The 18,911-nt window shown below is 48.2% G+C and overlaps 1 protein-coding gene across 4 annotated transcripts in view; it reads right to left on the reverse strand.

Moving 5' to 3' along the window:
• The window catches only part of MOB3C (MOB kinase activator 3C), a 30,248-nt gene continuing 11,337 nt past the window's right edge, over positions 1-18,911 (reverse strand). For all 4 annotated transcript variants that reach the window (XM_064516174.1, XM_026104743.2, XM_064516175.1 and 1 more), the window contains 2 exons: positions 6,951-7,153; positions 1-1,337 (listed from right to left, as the gene is read on the reverse strand). In XM_064516174.1, the coding sequence (XP_064372244.1) occupies positions 1,308-1,337; positions 6,951-7,153 (233 nt within the window). In that variant the 3' untranslated portion in view covers positions 1-1,307. The remainder of the gene's footprint in view (positions 1,338-6,950; positions 7,154-18,911) is intronic.

Consider the following 18,911-nt stretch of genomic DNA (forward strand, 5'->3'; position numbering starts at 1 on the left):
CTCATTCATGTTTCTTTAATTAGTAACAGACCAAAATGTTTGGACCTTTACAGATTATTTTACACAGAAATTATTGGAATGATGTATTGGGTGTTTTTGTCTCCATTTTGCTCCTTTTTATTTCCATGTAAAAATATACATCTGGTACACAAAATTAAAAAAAATAAATTTCACAACAAAATAAGTGCTTTGATCACTAAAAATCCATTTGTGCAGTTTAATGCTGGCATAATATTTACATTTTCTAGCCAAACCCCCTCCCTTCCTGAAAAGTGGGCAAACCCCTCATTATAAATATTGGCTGTGTGTAGTATACAAAACCTTTCCAGAAAAAGGCCAGGAAGCACAAACATAACAACATTGTGGCTCAGACAATTTGGTTTTAACTCCCCAAAATAATAATAAAAAAGATTTCAGTTCTTGTCAAAAGGAGGATGTCACAGGGAACACAGCAATGGTTAAGAGGCATTATAAGCATAAGGGGGAGAAATTTTAAGGTGTGATACTAATGCCTTTCAAGGGAATAAGGGCACAGATCAGGTAGAGATGGTATGGTTTCTTTCTCAGGTTAAAGAAATCCCAGTCAACAAAGTTTAAGTAGAGTGGATCTTGCCTTTTTGGAAGAACAAGGTAGATCAGATGTCTCTAGAAGTCCCTCCCAGCCTAATTAACTATGATGCATGGTTGGATAATGGGAAGACAACAATTTCTACAGACAGCATCTTCTGGTTTTGAACCAATACATGTCAGGAAATGCTGCTCATGAAGGCAGTTGGGATCAAATGTTACCACTTTGCAGAGCTGACCTCAGATGGGATAAACCCAGTCCATGTGGGAATAATAACAAGCATTACTCAGTAGCCTAGTTCACACCTGCTCACGGGTGATCTTTGCTACCAGGATCACAGCACCCTGTGAGCAGAAATCACTAACAAAATACTCAGGGATTGATATAGCTGAGGACAAAACAAGAGGAAGGGTAGCTGAAAGGATACCACCAGACATAGGGCTAAGGTCTTAGAGACCAGAGTGTGTAAAGTCAGCCAAACTTGCCTTGTTCTCCAGTAGTCGGTAGCTTTCTAAGACAGTAGCCACATGACAGAGACTGGGATCTATTTAAAAAAACTGTCCAGAGATGTTGAACATGCTTAGGAATCAGCCCTGGCCTGAAGAGGCTCTTCTGCAATGTTCATATTTGGTGGACTGAAATGACCAGAGCGAGTCCTTCGGAACAGGTCTCCCACGACATGGTGTCTTGCCCCACTGGACTCTGAACGAGCTAGCTGAGTTTGCCTGCCGAAATCACTTCAGTGGCAAATTCGTTCTGTCATTTCTTTCTGCATTGAAGGGGGAAAGAAAAGAAAGAAGCAGTAAATACAAAAGCTGAATTTGAGTAAAGTGATATATAAGACAGTTTGGTGAATATCCAAAAACAGCCCAAGGAAGTGACCATGGAAGTCTCAGGAGAGTTTCACTGTTTCCCGTGCTAGCCCTCCCAGAACCCCTCTGCTTGTCTCAGCTGCTTTTTCCTGGGATCCACCTCGATCTCCATGGCATGAGGTCATTTTGGCTGTGTCCTAGCTTTGAAAGCAGTCCAAGGAAAGAGCACTGCACTGCTCCTGACTCAGCCATGGAGCAGCTGCACAAGACAGTACAGCTCTCAGAGCCTCTGTCTGCAGCTGCCCAGGGAGACGGGAGACTGAGAGCTCCTCCCAGGAGCAGCAGCTCTTGCTCTGTGAGGCAACAACAACTCAACCAAAGGACCTGTGGTTTTGGCAAGGGATCCCACGGCCACACTGCAATACAAACGAGTGCTAATAACGGAAGTCCATGGGAAGCCTCCTACTAACTGATAGCTCCAGCTTTTGCTGCTGTTTACTTGATGTTCCCCTCAAGGCAACTACGTCCACCCTCTGGTACCCCTAAGATATAAGAAACAGGGCCCTCCAGCCTGATCAACCTCTCCATCAGCTGCTCAGGCCCACAAACTCACAGCTAGAGTCCCCTCCTCTCAGTCACCACTCTTGTCATTTCTCCAAATGCTTCATCTGCAAACCCTAGCCCTGAGCTAGGTGCTGGACACAGGGAGAAACGAGACGACAACATCAAGTTCTGCTTAGGCTAACAGACTGTTCTCTTTAGCCAGGACAGGGTGTTACAATGCCAGCTACATTAGAAAGGTGCCCAACTCCAAGCTAGTGGAAGATAGTATTTGTCCTCACCTAAGGAGCTCAACTAATAGCTTCCAAATTGGATACATTGCTGCAGTGAGGAAAATCTTTGGTTCTCTCTGGCTCATCAGGTTCACAGCTTGTTAATCTGCACATGCACACAGACAACTTTCCCCCCACCCCAAGAAATGTTTGAACATCTTAAAATGTATTCCCAGAACAGATCTGAAGTCTGTTGGCCTCCTGCTCTGTGGAGAAGGAAGAATGTAATCCAAAAAATGCAGGACTAGAGAAGTGGGATGACCCTTGAGTAAACCCATGAAAGGCTCTTTAGTGCTATAATGAAGGGGGCCAGGAGCTGCAATCTCTGCTCTTCAGTGCTGAGAGCTTTGTTTTTGAAATCTGTAAAGGGGAGAGAGGCAAAGACAGGGCTTCTCTGTAGATGACATAAAATCACTCAAGTGCAGAATGCTGCCATCAAAAGAAAAAGCAATGCTGTGCCACAGAATCGTTTTGCAAATGGGAAGTGCTTGCAAACATCTCAGAAGGAAAAAGAAGAGGGGATGAGAAGAATGTGAATGTCCCCTCACAACAGCATTCAGCTCAGCCCACTACTGCAGCAGGGATGCACCATGCACAAAAGCAGCCTTGAGTGGGAGGGGTTGGGGTGGCCAGCGGATTCCCAGGCCGCCTGCAAACTCTTCAGGCCAGCCCTGAGTGCCCACTGCATTCGTCATGCTCTGGAAATCCCCCCAGCTCTGCCTCTGTACGTAACCAGCTGGGCTTCTGACAGTGCTGCTGCCCAGTGCTGTGACCTGCCTTCACCTTCCTCAAGGAAATGAGTGAATGGCTTCTCTCAACGCCCTCATTTCTTGATTTGGTCTTTGTTAAGAGAGTAAATCAATGCCTGCCCTTAGTTCTGCCCAAACAAAGGATCTATCTCATTCTCAGCTCCTGGGATTTGCCACTAAGCAATCACTTCCCAAAGAAGTTTGACAAAAGGGAAACTGAGGCAGCAAAGGGAGATTTACTGAAAGGCAGGCTTAGAAACCAAGAATTCCTTCATCTCACAATCCTTGTAATTTTTCTAAGTTATTTGGGCCCAGAAGACATTTGCTGGCTGAGGAGATGCTGGGTTTTATTTTTTTCCTTACTCCTAAATCCTGTAGCTGGGGCTTCCCAGTAGAAAGCCTATGCCAGGGAGACCCCAGCCATAACAAGACACTCAGACCTGCTGTCTCACTCTGATTTTCTCCCTCTAAATGCCTATATGCTTGGCAGCCCTCCATAGCCATGTGCAGGGAACAGGCACCTCTGCAGGCAGTAATCTCCTCTTTCATGGGATTCATGTGGGCTAACTGACCATCTAAATGCTAGGTTAGGTCAGTCATCCAGGCTTCCTTATGAGACAACCAAGGGCAACTGACACTCTCAAGGACAATTCATTTTATCTCACCCAAAAGATGGATCACCTTTCCACAAACCTTGAAAACTAGCAAGGACTGGATCCTGCCATCTTAGCCAACCTACAATGAAGGAAGATGCAACCCACTGTCTGTCCTTGCTTATGTGTCAGATGAGGTGAGGAATCCTTCAGAACTTAAAAACACCTAGAATCAGAGAGATAGCTAATGGTGCAGCCCAGTGAGAAGAGGAATGAGCAGAGGGGGTTACTGGCATTTTGCCCTGGACTGGAGAGAGTAATTTGCCAAAGGAAAATGGGCTGAGGTCAAGTGGAAAGTGCTGCAGAGGTTTGATCCTATTATTTGTGCATCCTTACAACTTCTGCTGAAGCACAGCCAAAACAACACAAACGCCACCCCGCCAGATCCCCACACATGCTCCACAACACAATAAAGCGGAACCAAACCAGGCTTCTGGGGCTCATTCTACTGTGTCTTAGAGGGAAGAAGAGCAGAAGAAGAGATTGTTACAGAAAGGTAACCTTTATCCCTTGTCCCTTTTGGTTTTCTGGTCTTTGACAGTATTTGAGGTAGTAGGTGGAATAAAAGTTAAAAAAATTCCCCTATTACATAAGCTTTGCATATCTCCCCTGTTTCAGCTTGAGAAGCTGTCACAGTCCTCTGCTGGCCGAGTAGCTGCTTCCAGCCCTAGAGTTTTGTGGCCAAGTCTCATCTGCAGCAGTTAAGTGCCGTTTTCCCTGCCTTCAGCAAGAAGCACTGTTTGAAGCTACTGGCTCAACAGTAATCTACGCAGTCTTTGGCACCAATGGCAGTGCCAAGCTGCAGGCTCCTTGGGATAACAGAGCGATCAGAAGGAAGGGAACCTGCATCCTGTGAAAAAGGTCCTGAGATCTTTCTGTATCCAGCAGAGATCCTGATTTTTTCCAGCTCTTCCGGGGACTGAATTGCACAGGACTCAGAGCGTGGGCCTGTAATTGAAAGTGAAGGAGCTCCCATGGCACAGCAGATAGCCTCTCTTAGCAGAGCTGCCACAGCTGATCATGTGCAAAGTCTTGGCCATTAAACCATGTAATTTCAGTGCAGCAAAGCTGGCTTATGGTGAAGGGCTGGTCACAGCAGAAGCATTGTATGACAGCATATAGGTCCTGAAAGCTTCAGCCTGTCAGCTGGCAGTGAACCAGGAGAAATTAGGTGAAGGCTCTGGATTCCTCACTGGCAAATCTGAGCCAGTTATGGGTGTGGCAGCACCTGCTTCCCAGCTTAGAGCAGGGCTATATTGTCTTCTGCTCTCTGTCTCCAACTGATGTGCAGGGATAAGGGGCTGGAGGGGGGCTGGGACATGGAAATGGGAACATGCAAACTCCTCTTGCCACATAGACTGAAAGTCCCCTCAGTTTCTAACCTTAGATCCAACCTTGTCCATATCCTTTGTTTTATTTTGGGATAGAGAAACTGCAAGAGACTTTCTCCAGACAGGATTTGAACCACAAACTCTAGGGAGCAGGAGGCCACCTGTCCTGGCCCTATGAGCAACCTACTGAGACTTTGACAGAGATTGAGCCAAACAGTCGAAAAGAGAGTTTGTAGGTGGTCATGAAAGCAGGTCTCCAAGGGTTCTGGTGCATGGCTGGGTTTCTGGAAAGACACAGCAGGGTTACCCTCAAGCCCTGCTAGCTTACTGCCTCCAATAAGAATTATGCAGAAAGACCTAGACTAACACAGTCCTGCTGCCATTCACGCATCAACAGGGGCAATCTTTGAAAGTTGTTCACAAGCTCCAACAGATTGTCCCTCCCTCCAAAACCCAGCAGTGCATCCAGGACACGGCCATTCTCTGGTTGCAAAAGGTCACTCCCATACACACCTACAGCAAGTCATTGCCTGGGGGATGGAGGTCTTCCAGATGTTCGGATCTGCTGTAGGGTTCAGATGCCAGGCAATGGGCACACCAACAAATCAGACAAAGATATACCAGAGACAAATGTTCCTCATTTCCTTGTAGTTTAGCCCTGGTTGCATCACACTGGAAAACCTATTCATCTTAGATTCATCCAGAGTCATAAATCATACCACGTGAGTCACTGGCATTGAAAACCTATTTAGCAATGTCAGCCTCTGCTTTGGCTATTAGGTGCTAATTATTCACACTAGCAAGCATCAGTCAAAGGAGATGACACCATTATGGGCTGTAAATCAATGCTAAAGAAGTTCGTCATGAAGAGTGGTGGTGAGGAAGAGGAACAGAGGACACTGTGCCACTGAGCTGCCATTTTCTAGGGCTGAGGCCATTGTGATAATATAGGTCCATATGAAGTAACTAATACAGACGCTGTTACCTTCAAGTTCCCCTGGTTAAATGATCATCCCCCTTCCCAAATCAGGATTAGAGCAGACAGGCGGAAAATTGACTGAGACAAATGAAAGCAGAAAAGGAATTAAAGCACTTAGCACTCAGGCCCCTACTTTTTTCTCTCTAGGCTTAGATGCTATTCGTCTTCCCTGGCTCTGTGCTACTGCACATGCCCTTTTCTGCAATCCATCCCCCTAATCACAGCATACTAACTACTAGGTTCCCAAATCAATTTTTTCCCTATTGCTATATGTCCTCCATAGGTCAGACCACACTCAACCTTGCCTGTTACACACTTGCTTCTCTTACAAAACCAGGTACACCTGTTTTCTAGTTTATTTGCCTGGGCTGTCTGGTCTCTGCTCTCCTCCTGTCCTGCTGTATTCAAGGACTCTCGCTCTCTGTTTGACTAATTGCTTCCCAAGGGAGGATGCAGGGGAACTTGGAGCTCCTGGGAGGCTTCTCCAATTAGATCTTTATAGCTGTTGTCTGAAGCTGTGCACCTTGTCAGGGTTTGCCTTCCTCCAGCCTCATTATACTTGACATTAGGATCTCAAACTGGGACTTCAGTCTGCTAATGGGAAAACTTAAGTCTGTGGAGAGGAGATTTTTGTGCGCAAATCTTATCCCTGCAGGCCACACGGACACAACTGGCTGGAGACACTTTGGTCTTCAAATTTCATAGGAGCTACCAAGACAGCATAGAGGGACGCTATGTTACGATGGTCCTCAGAGTGCCAAGGAGTGATTCATGGCAACTGCAACAGAGGCAAAGTTTAAGGAGGATTTTTCAGACTGATGGGTTGGGAAGTTCTGCCTCAGAAGACTAGGGCTGATAGTCACACGAAAGAAAACCTGGGCATGCTTTTGAGGTAGGGTGGGTGAAGGAGTCCACAGGGGGTGACTGCGGTGGCCGGGGTCCAACCCCAAGTGAATTTTGCAGTGCTGTTGTCAATCCATGCTGCTGTCAACCCCTCCGCCTCCCCATCCCTGGGACGTCCTTACCAAAGGCTCCAGCTCCCGATGGTCAACAAGGCTGAATTCTCTGATGAAGTAGTAAAAGTGCTTGTAGCAGGTGTTGACGTGAGCTTCAGCACCCATGTTGATGATGCTGTCAAAGTGGTGGATGTAGACATGGACAAAGACACGGAAGAGGCGGGTGAGGATCTTAGTGCAAACTTGCTGGAACTGCTTGGGGAAGGGAACACCTGCAAAGCAGAAGCAATTTGGAAGCCGTTTGAGCGTTTACAAAAAAAAACACCTAGAGTTTAAATGTCCCTGCCGTGATTAACAAGCAACCATGGGTGATGAGGAAGGATTCCCTTGGCTAATGTCAAGGGTGACGGCTACACCAGGGAAATGTACCATCCAGCTCTCCCAGATCTTTCCTTTTTGCTTAGCTGGCAATTTTAACCAGGCATGGTCTGAGGATTTGGGGAGTTTCCCCAGGAGGGAACAGTTCTCGTCCAATGGAGGGAGCCACATCTGTGCACATCTGTCCTGCCCCAGGTCATCTGCCCTGTCTCCCCACCTTTCCTCTGCAAGCCTTTGCAGACACAGCAAAATCCAAGATATCAGAGGATTTCTCTAACCTTGCCCAACACCACATAGTGGAGCAAAGGGCTGACCTGGGGCCATGGGCATGAGCAGATCGCTGCAAGGACAGAGGCAGTTTGCCATAAGAAGTCTTTTCCTTCAGCTGAACCCACAGTGAGTCATAACACTAATCTCTGTGCTATGTGCCGTAGCCATGCATGGTCCCATTCCCAGCCAGACCAGTCCACCTCACGCAGGCACATGTATTTACCCAGGTCCTTGAAAAAAAGCACACTTCCTTCCAGCAGGGAATGAACCTTCCCTGGGGATATTCTGAATTGAAAGCATGTTTTATACAGTTCTTTCTCCAAACACCCTCAAACATCACTTCTGATGCACCAAAAGAAACAGATGAGGTTTCTACCTTTTTTCCAGGTCCCTCTTTCAAATGAATATCTCATTAAAACAGAGTGGGAGGAAAACTGACTAGCTTAATGATGCTCAGGTTATAATTTCATTGCACCTGTATGATGGTACCTCCTGAGATGTCCTTCCAGGATGTTCAAGAACAGGACCCACCACAGAGACTGCTGCAGACTCTGTACTTTCAGCCTTGTTCCACACAAGGACACAATTTCGTACTCTACACTTCCATCCTCATCCAAATACAACCCTCTGGCTGTTATCACAGGTGTGAGTACAATCGGTGCCTGGAAGCTTAGGGTAAATCTCCAAAGGAAACATGGCTTTGAAACTCCCAAACATATTTTTCAGAAGGTGAAAAATGAAATGATCCAAATTTGTTTTCCTGAAGGTTCTTCCTCTCCTCAGAGCAACCAAATTCAAATTTGTAAATAATAAAATAAAACCCTCCCTTCCCACAGCTGTACCTGCCTCCTCCCTTAGCTTCTTACTACTGCAGCACTTAATGTCTTAAAAATCTTTCCAGATAACCTCTGGTCAACCACGGCCAGCTCAGGTATTTTGTGCTGTGGGAAGCATCAGTGAATCTCTTAGCTAAAAAAAAAAGAGGAAATTTTATCTTTGAATCTTCCTCATCAGCCTTGCTAAGCAATTAAACTCTTTCCCCAAATGTTCCTGGCAGATTTGTTTCCCAGCAGCAGTATCATACCCCTCTCCTCCAGAAGTGGAAAATGCAAAGGATCTGTCCTGTTCCATCACTTGTGGAGCCTGTGTTTTCAGTGGCCAAAATTCAGTGAGTGCTGAGTTTAGTTTCACAGTACTTATAACAGCCAAGCCTCCTTTTGCTCCATGCACTGAATCAGTGTGGCTGCCAGGGCAGAACCAGCATGTGTTCATGCCACAGATGCATGGCCCAGCTGGGCCTTGGAGGAGAACACACATCTGAGTTCAACATGACAGAAACACAGAGATGCAGTTTTGAGATGATTCACAGCCATTGCCCAGCGAAGCCGCTAGCACACCGCAACCCCAGGGCTGCTCCTACAGCAGCACAAAACCCAGTAGGACCCTTGGCATGGCCCATTTCACTGTTGCTCTCTCCATTGCCAGCTCTAACACATACTCTTAGGACTTTCTGGGAAAGGTATTTGCATCTGGCAAAGTACAACCAGGACCTCCCCATGCCAGCAATTCATAGATGATACCAGGGGTCCATTTCTGCCCTTTGACTGTGGAGCTCTCCTTGCCTGCCTGTCTGATAAGGACAGGGATCAGAAAGCAGACCACTGGGTACCCTTGCACACAGGAAGGACTGGATGATTTATTGAAGGCTTCATTTGAACTTTTTGCACTGGGCGAGAATTTGCTGAACAAATAAAAGCCAAGAGCACCAAACTGGGGAGAGAGAAATGCTGTTAGGGTGGCCCCTACAGACCAGCTTGAAGAACCAGCCAAGAAATAGTTCTTTTTTAATAAAAACAATCCATCATAGCAAATGATGGCTAATGAGCATGCATGCATTCCCAGTGTGCTGGTAGGGAAATACACGTTGTTTTGAACAGTGTGTCTCCCTGGGACTCGGAGACAAGCAGTTGCCTGGAACGCAGCAAGGTGCTGGTGGGCAGACAGTGTTGTGTTTGTGGTCTCCCGTTGGTCACCTGTGCCGCTTGCCTAGTCACTTGCTTGTTCGGTCAAAACGAGCAATGAGGAAGAAATCAGACCTGACCAGCCAATGGGAGTTTATCTTCAAACTGCAAAGACTGATGGTGAAGGAAAACAAGAAACCTCCACCCAGTTCTGAGTTAAGAGAGAAATAAAATTAGGCAGTGAACAGCAGATCGAAAGGATCTGAGACAACCAGGGCTGATAGCATCTGTGGTCCAGGTAGTGCTGTTGGATAAGTCATATCCCAAGCTGGCAGACAGTGAAGAGTGGCTTTCCAGTACTTTCGGTCCCAAGGTTAGCCAGGAACCACCTTGACCTGTAAGTCTGAGTCTTCATAGACACACTGGCAGCTGAGGGACTTTGAGGGGTGGGCACATCCAACTACAATCTGTGTTCTCCAAAAACATCTGTTGCACTGGGGACAGGGCACTTAGCACATGTCTTGTGGCCAGCAGCAACTGTGCAGCTGTGCCTGGGAAGATGCTGAGCTACCGTGTACCTAGTCATGCCTAGAAAGATCTCATGGGAGATGCCAGAATCTAAAAGTATCCTACTGGGGCACCCCACCACTGTACTTTCACATGAATCCAACAATATCATCAGCTCCTAGGACATGAAGCTGAGCTGCTCTTCCTCGTGTCCATCACAAGGTGTCAGTGTGTGGCTGTCCCTTCCAGACATGGCCAGGCTGCAGTGGTGTCTGGCTGTCACCAATGGACTTTGACAGGTCACCCCCACGTCACCCCCCCCCCAATGGTCCTTTGGACATCTGTCCCTTTCTCTCCTCATCACCCCCCTTGCTCGCCCAGGGAGGCAGAGCCACCCCCAGCAGCACAGGGTCATCAAGTGCCCCTTCCACTCCCCATGCTGCTGCCATGTCTTGGTCTCCTGTGCCACTCTCCCACCGCATGACCCTGAATACAGGCTGCAGCTGATGGGCTGGACCCCGCAACTGGCACAGAGGATCATGGAGCAGGAGAGAGGTCAGGGCATAGCTGGATCTGCACCACCTAGCAGGGCACATAGCCCCCAGCCACACCTCACAAGAGATACGCAGAGACTCTAGACAGGAGCTGGCCACCCTACATGGGAGATCCGTCCATCTGAAACAGGCATCTTCCTTCGGCTGAAACACATGCAACATGGTATATGGGAGCTAACTCCTTCCCGTGTCCCTTCCCTGACAGGTCAGTGACCTGGAGCTTGGAGCCTGGTGTTCTCTCCATTGGGTGGATTTCTGGAGGAGGTCTCTCTCTTACCCCATGCACATGTGGATCTCAACCCAGAGCCTGTTGTCACTTTTAAAAGCAGGGAGACATATCCCATTTGAGAGCTGGGGATCTGCTCAGCATGGGAGCCTGTGTGAGTTGATTAAAGCACTTCCCTGCGGGAAGGAAGCGGGGCGGATATCTGATAAGCAAACTACTCTCTGGCCCTGTGCTGCTCTCGAGCTCAAAGCTTCTCCTGCCTGGCTGCTCCAGCCAGCAGCTGTCGTGTTTCGCTGCAGACCTCCAACAAGTTAGAGAGCAACACACACCAGTCCCAGCATGCACTGGTCACATCAGTGAGGAGGAGCTGGAGAAAATCCCCATCCCTTCACCCCAAACTGAAATTAAAAGGCTCTCCAATAAAGAGCTATCAGCAAAAAGGTGTGTTGACTAACCTGGGCAGAGCAACATAAATATCTGTCAAAAATGCCATTTGTCCTGGATCATGGCTGCTAGCACAGTGGTTGTCCAGCAGACAACTCATGTGACAGCCTTTCCAGCCCACAAGATGACACAGTGGAGGATAAAGTGAGAGCAGGTCATGCTTGCTTGACATTTAATGTGCCTCCTCATGCAGGTCAGGGTGGTTATATTACAGGTAGCACATCCCAGGCAAACTCAAAAGACCCATGAAAAGGATCTCAGCACTGGCCAAGCACCAGCCCTTCCTTTGCAGATACTTAGCTTTAAATCCAGAAGTCAGACCCCAATACATACACTTAAAAGCCATCCTAGCTGCTAAGAGGGATCACCATGGTACATGGTGCTCGTTGATAGGGCAGCGATGGCCCTTGGTTTTGGGGGACTGGCAGTTTCTTTCTCCCTCTCGGAGATGGTGCACGATGACATGACCTGCCAGGGGTGAGCAGCCCAGTCATATGAAGGGATGAGGCAGGTGGGATCAAACATGGGTGGGACAGACTAGTGCGTTCACAAGTTATGAGGAGGTGACCAAGGGACACACACACAGTAGGACAATGTGAGCTTGCTCAGATGTTAGGAAGAACATTTATACACAATATCAGCTCTTCTCCAGACATTATATCCAGATGCTGTAAACTGATTCCAGCAGCTGGAAGCATCACTTGCCCCACAACAGACATGCAGTCACATCTGAGGAAGAGCAGAGCAAAGCAGCAATCCATGATGCTGGTGAAGGGAGATTATTACATGTATTGAAAGCCAGGGCAAAACTTGTAAATAGGGCAGGTACAATTTCACTCACTGCAACACAGCCAGGGCACTGGTGAGCGGCATGAACTGGACTCACAGCTGTGAAATGAATTAGCACCTTCAGTTTATCTTGGGTATTTTGACTGAAACCCCAAGATGTCATTTAATGCGCAGAGAAGTCTGTTTTCCACACTCCACACTGATTGCTTCAAAACATAAGGAAACCATGTGGGACTATGTGTAAAAGGAAATGAAAATGAGAGGTAACAAAGTGCATGTGCTTATGGTAAGGGAATGCGAATGAGTCTTGGATCTTTCCTGCCATCTTTCCAGTCCCTAGACCTCATGCACCAGCCAATTTAATTTTTTCATGATGAATCAGTACTGTGAAACTATTTTGCTTCTTGGCAATTGTATTTTTTCCCTCTACAAAAGCAGTAATTCAATGAACTACACGATGAATTATTATTGTTATAATTATTTCTAAATGCCATTTTGGGCAGTATATTGTTCAGTGAATCGTCTTTTCCTAAAAACAAGTCTTTAAAGCTCCATTTAAGACTAATAGCAGCTGCAAACTGGTGTGGTGTTAATTTTGGAAGGAAAGAAGGAGGAAAATAACTAAAAAAAAGGGCACAAATTATGTAAAAAATAGCCAGCTGAGAAAACTGCAATAATTAGCTGAACTCTGAACATTTTTCTCCTGTTGTTATGGAGAGAAAGTATCCGATAATTTTGCAACAAGTTTTCTCTCTCTTTTTTTATAATTGTTTTGGGAATATGCTTGAAAGGCAGAGCTGGAGTTTTGAAAAGCTTGCCAAGAGCTGTTCCAAAATCTCCTGAGTATGAATAACACTCATTAGAGCCACTGGCAGAGCGTGCGAGTTGCTTCCGGTGCTGGATTTGCTCCACACCCTGTGTCCACACTGATATAATAAGAGCAAAGTGTTAGCATACATACGTGACTGATGCTTGGGCTGACCAGTGCAGCCGCAGCCACGGGATGGCTGAGGGCCCTGCAACCCCCGTCCCCCAAGCCCTCCTCTGGCTCTTACCAGTGAAACGCTTAACTTACTCATCTTGCAGCAGGCACTGCAGGGCATAACAGCTACCAGGGAGCAAGCAGCTGATATTTTCCAGGTGGTAATTTGTTCTCATGCCCACTCACTGAGGATACTACAGATAAAGTTTTACCAGCTGGTAAAAATCTACCCACAGAATCATTAATTCTTATCCCTGCATGGGAACAATGCTTATTCCCCATTTAATTTAAATGGTTTTTCAGCATAGGTATGCTGGTTGGAAGAGTGAAAACAGAGCACTAGCACATGTAAACTGATATGGGTCATCTGGGAAAGCTGTTACCGTAGAGGATTTACAGCAGTTGGGTTGGCATAGCGCACTCCATTCAGGGAACCGTCTCATCTCAACTGGCAAACAGACAGGTTTCCGCTCCAGAAGAAGGATTACATAGCAAAGCCTTTAAGTGGGACTGAGCCCAGTGGGTGGATCTCCCCAGGGACAGGGATGACACGTATCTCTCCCCTCATCCTCACCGTAGGTGTAGGCAAGGTCCGTTGTACGTGGAGAGCTCGGCTGCCTCCTCCTACCCCGTCCCGTTAAACCTGCAGAGGGGTGTTCTCCTGGTGGAAGCTGCATTACTTCTGGCTAACTCTAGCATATCACAAACTGTCTGCTCACGTCGTCCTCGCTTACTGCCATTTCAGATGTCGTCTGCCTGTCTGACATCAAAGCTGACAGCTCTGCATCACACAGTTTGGGTAAACTGAAGGGGAAGGTATTTGGATGTCCCCGTACAATCCAGACCAAATTCACGTTGCTGGCAGAACTGGCCTGGTCTCTGCTCCCTCCCTCTGCCACAGTGCTAACACATGCTAAGGGACCAGAGGCTTTGGCGGTGCAAGTCAGCAGAGCTCTGCTGCCGACAGTGGAGCTCTGCCGATTTACCCCAGCCAAGGGCTCCATAAAGCAAGAGGATCCAGCCAGCTTACGAGCCAGCTAGCCATCTCTTCTCATTTCCACCCGAGCCTCTTACCCAAGGGTGAATGATTTTCCATCCCTGACCTCTGAAATACCTCTCCCTCTGCCTGTCAGGACGACCATAATCAAGCCCTCCTGAATCATGTGCTGTTTCAGGGTTTGTAGTTTTTGGATGGACAGGGACACTGAGGTTAGCCTCAGACAACATTAGCAAGTTTGGGTAACACTTGCTGTTTCCAAAAAAAGGCTGTTTTGTCTGTGGTGAGGCGGCCTTAGCCAGGGAGCAGAAGAAACTGTCCTGGGACAGTTTTGTTACATATGGCAAAGACACGCCATGAGAGAAAGCTGAGATGGACACAAATGAGGGAGAGAGTTGGAAAGCAAGGACCTCCTCCTTGAATCATGCTGGGTTTTGGGGAACTTAAAAAGAAAAGGAAGAATTTTCTCCTGTGACAGTCACAGCACAGTGGGAATGGTGCAGTTTGCTCTGGGACTCTTACCGCCATGGCTGTAGAAAGTTGCAGGAGTAATTCTCAGAGCTGGGTTTTGTTAAAAATCAGTGGCTTCTGGTAGAGAGGTTCAATATACAAACTGGGGGCTGGATCCATCCCCTGGGATGAATCCATCCAATCCATCATGCAAATAGCCTATAGAGCTGTCACCATGCAGCCTATAAGCCAGAGCATCGCTCTTAACCCAACTGCAGCCCTGCAAAAGGGAATTACCCTGAGCTGTACGGGAGATGTTGCCCTTCCTTCTGTAAAGCAACCGCTCCAAGCTCTCAGATCTCCTCATCAGCTCTCCCTGACTGCCCAACAGGGACAGGGGGAAAAAGAGCTGGGAGTGAGAGTGCGGTAATCACTGCACCATTTTCGCTGTGTGTTTTATGTTACCAGGCACCCTGACCATGTGGCAGATACAGTTCTCAGCCCAAACGACCGTGCCTGGGACAGCTGAAGCTTTGCCATGGGGCAGCGTGTGCAACAGGGCGGGCACGTTATCGCTGCGCTCCATCCCAAAAACCAACAGGAAAGAGTTATGTTTGGTTGGATCAAAAACAGTGGCAAAGGAGGGGTTGAAGAGGAGAGAGGAGGGGAATGAAGAGACAGAGGTGACAGGACCTGCCTGTAGCAGCAGAAGTGGAGCAGCAACCACAAAACTCCCCTTGAGACAGTGGTCAGCCACGTGGGTGAAGTTCTCCGCTGTAAGCAGAAGTGGGATAAACTTTCTTGATGCTAAATCCCATCTTTACTGCTAATATTTAAGAGGCTTATTTGAAATTTACCATTTCTTAAAAAAAAAAAAAAAAAGAAAAAGTTATCCATTAAGACAGTGCTGGATGTGCCATTAGCTCTGGAGAGGCCCTCTGCCCCGGGAGCTGTCTCCAGCCACGGGCGGGGAGGAGGGCTCTGCTTTCCATCCATGCCTTGCACAGCAGAAATGGCTTCCTTTCATCACCTTGGAGTTTGCAGACTTTCACTTTCCCTTGCTGGTCTCCTGCTCTTGCGTGGTCAAAGGGAGGGAGGCAGAAACACGGAAATGTGTCATTAAGAAAAAAAATACTTAAAAAAATACAAGAGGCTGAGCTGGTCTAAAAACTTCAGCAGTCTTAGGCTCTGGCTACACATGAGGGACTTGGCGCAAATGGGAAGAACCAGTGTAACATTTCATCCCTGTGAAATGCTGTAGCTAAAAAGATAAATGGGCTCCTTGGAGATACATGTCTGGGCATAGCGAGTGGAAAAGGGAGCTCTCAGCTCTGTGTGCAGCATTCCTAGGGCACACTGGTAGCCTTGCTCCAAAAAACAGCTATTAAAAATTTGGCCAGAGTGCAAGAAAAAACTGCGGAGGGATCTGGGTTGTGGGAAACAGGCTTTTGGCTGGAGGCAATGCACAATCTCTTGATCTGCTGAGGGCAGGTTCACCCATGGCTTCAGCATGGTCTGAAGGTGCCCAAGGGGGATGCGGCGGCTGGCAGTGCTGCCTCCACGCAGCACCCTGCGCTTGTCTCACTACCCCGGGGCAGCGGTCCCCCTCATCAGCCATGAACATTTCAGACTTGTCCCCCTCCTTTAAACAGCTCTCATCTGCCCCATGCCCCCTTGGTGCATTGTACCCGTCTCCTGGGTCCTTTTCCAAGAGTCTGGTTCTTTAGGAAAGAAGTTGAGCATCTCCGTTTGACCTGGCTCCTCTCCTGGACCCCCGTGTCTTTCCATACCAAACACTCCCTTAGCCTCATCTCGTTCTTTGGCACAGAAAAAAGGAGCAGCCCCCGTCAGAAATACGCAGATGTGACATTTTCCTTTGGCCAAACACCTCCATCTTCTGAAATGCCAGAGCTGCCGAGCAATTAACCTGAGCACACGGCAAGCCAGTCAAAACCAGTTAATTGGGGACATACTGATGACAAAATGTGACAATTAACTGGGGACATATTGACGACAAAATGTGACTGGCTCTCTCCTCCCACAACAGACTTTCATGCTCTTTAAAGTGAGCTCTCAGGCTAAGCTCCCTTTTATACATGTATATACGTGATGCCAGAAGCACTGAGACATGCCAGCACCAGGACTGAAGTCACTCGGTGACACAACACACTCCCCTCACAAAGAGGCTTGAAAGATGGGCCCAGCAATGGTGTCACTAGAGCAAAACCAGATTTGTCTCAAGCCCGCCTGCACCCAGCCGTGATCTCATCCAGAAGTGCCCCCACCTCTGAAACGAAACCTCCTCACATTCGGATGTTTTACACCCTGAAAGGAGAAGTACCAGAAATGAGGTGAAAAACCACCAATGTGAGTAATATTTCAAAGCAGGCAATGTGCGGACAGCATGGTAGAATGGGCATGGACCAGCCAAGGGTACCAGCAGGTGCCCAGCCTCTCTCTCCCACCGTGGCACAGAGTGGCTTTTGTCAGCCCCATGCTGGGAGCCAATGCCAAGGAACACTTCCAGCCTCACCCATCTCCTGGAATGTGCTGAAATGACAGAGCCCACAAGGGCAAGGTGCCTCAAACAGAGATCCCAGGAGCCACATCCAGATGGACCATGGGGGATGTGCCTCAGGCCTTGCGCTGGGGTCCAGGGCAACCTCTCCAAGCCCAGAATAACATTTGTGCACATCCCTTTGGCTTTTGCACCTCACAGAGGCTGTATTCCCCTGTGATGCAGCTGGGAGATTGATTTCATTGGGAAGGCCAAAGTGAGGACCAGCATCAGTTGTGGCTTTGCTTTTCTTTCCCTTTGCAGGAAAGACATCTCCTGACCCACCTTCTGCTGCAGGTTTCCACGTGGCAGCACCCACCTCGGTGCTCAGAGAGCGCAGCCTGCCCTCATGCGGCACAGGGAGCAGGGGAGAGTGGGGAGCACTGCGATGCTGCCGTCCCACCGCAGCATGCCTGCTTTTTGCAATATTAAGATTCTAGCCCTGACTCCCCAGAGCAGCTTTCAGGCAGGATCACATCCTGAATCCCACCCAAAAGGCGTTAAATGTACCAGAGCACCCTCCTTTCTGGCTAGAAAGAAAAGAGTGTAAAACTATGTCTGCGTCCCCACTTTTAAAAGCACAGAGAGCTTCTCCTTGGGAACAGGCAGCCTCGGGAACAGGAAGATCCAGTCTCTAACCCTGCGGCTGTCGTTCATCCCCTTGGCAACAATGACCCCGTCCAGCTGTGAGCACAGACCCCGGAGGTCCCCAGCTGCAGCCAGAATCAACAGGGACTTTGTTGCCTCTCGGCAGAGCTGAGGCTGCCAGAGCTGAGCATCCCACACTGGTGCTCTCAGCCAGCCACCAAGGAGCACTTCCAGCCTCATCCATCTCCCAGGATGTGCTGAGACCACACAGCCCCTGAGGGTGAGATGCCTGGAATGCAGAGGTCTCGCCATCGAGTGGTGAATGTCTCCGAGTGAACCCTAGGGCCAGCTGAACCCTGCAGTGCCCCATCGCGTTGGCTCTGAGGGATTTGGGGAACTACAGGCGGTGTTGGCCAGTCCTCCAGGGCTATCCCACAGCTCCCACACACACCCCCAAGGCAGCCTAGCTGCACATCTGCCAGCGCAAGGATCCTGGCACCATGCTGTGCCATTGCCCCAACATGCTGCAGCAGCCTGCCCCAGGCTGCAGCTGTGCTGAGGTCTAACCAGTGCCAGAGGCTACAGTGACAAGGGGAAAAGGTAACTATTGCCTGCAGGTCTCAACTCATCCTTTAGGTGACAGAGAGAGAGGAAAGAAACCTCCAGAAGGGGATTTTACCACCCTAACCACAGATGGAGCCTGTGCAGCCAGATCAGACCAGACACCGCATCCCAGAAAGCTGAAATTGAGTTTGACACACCAAGCCTGCACACACTGCCTCTTGCTTGCACAGAGCCATGACACAGTGAAGATGTAGCCCAGAGAGCCAGAGGCTTTCCCAGCAGAAGCAGTGGCACACAGCTAGACATTACAGCATAGCCAAATTGGGCTATGACAATTAGTGATACCCAATAATCCCACGTATGCTGTTTTCTTCACAGGTTTCTAGGACTTTCCCAGCATGTTAATGAAAATCCCAAGCCTAAACTGCACTGATTTCATGTAGATCTTTCAACTCTGCTGCCTGGGAAAACAGAAATAGGGCGGCAGACTTGCAAAGCCATGCATTTCCACTGTAAGCTCCTTAAAGCTTCTTTTACATTCAAGTGGCTTTGCATTTCATCTGAAAAGAAACCATTTCTATGCATGACCCAAAGCTTTGGCAGCTGGGTTCAATGCAAATGACCCACTGAAAGGACAGATCCTATAGAGGGGGAAAGTTTATTTATAGAACCTTTTTGCTTCATGAAGATGCCAGAAAACCACCAGATCAGTCCCTCAGGAAATGGGAGTTGTAATAGTTATCCTTCAAGCAGAACAATTCCC

This window comes from Dromaius novaehollandiae, chromosome 8 (assembly GCF_036370855.1).
Source record: "Dromaius novaehollandiae isolate bDroNov1 chromosome 8, bDroNov1.hap1, whole genome shotgun sequence".
NCBI lineage: Eukaryota > Metazoa > Chordata > Aves > Casuariiformes > Dromaiidae > Dromaius > Dromaius novaehollandiae.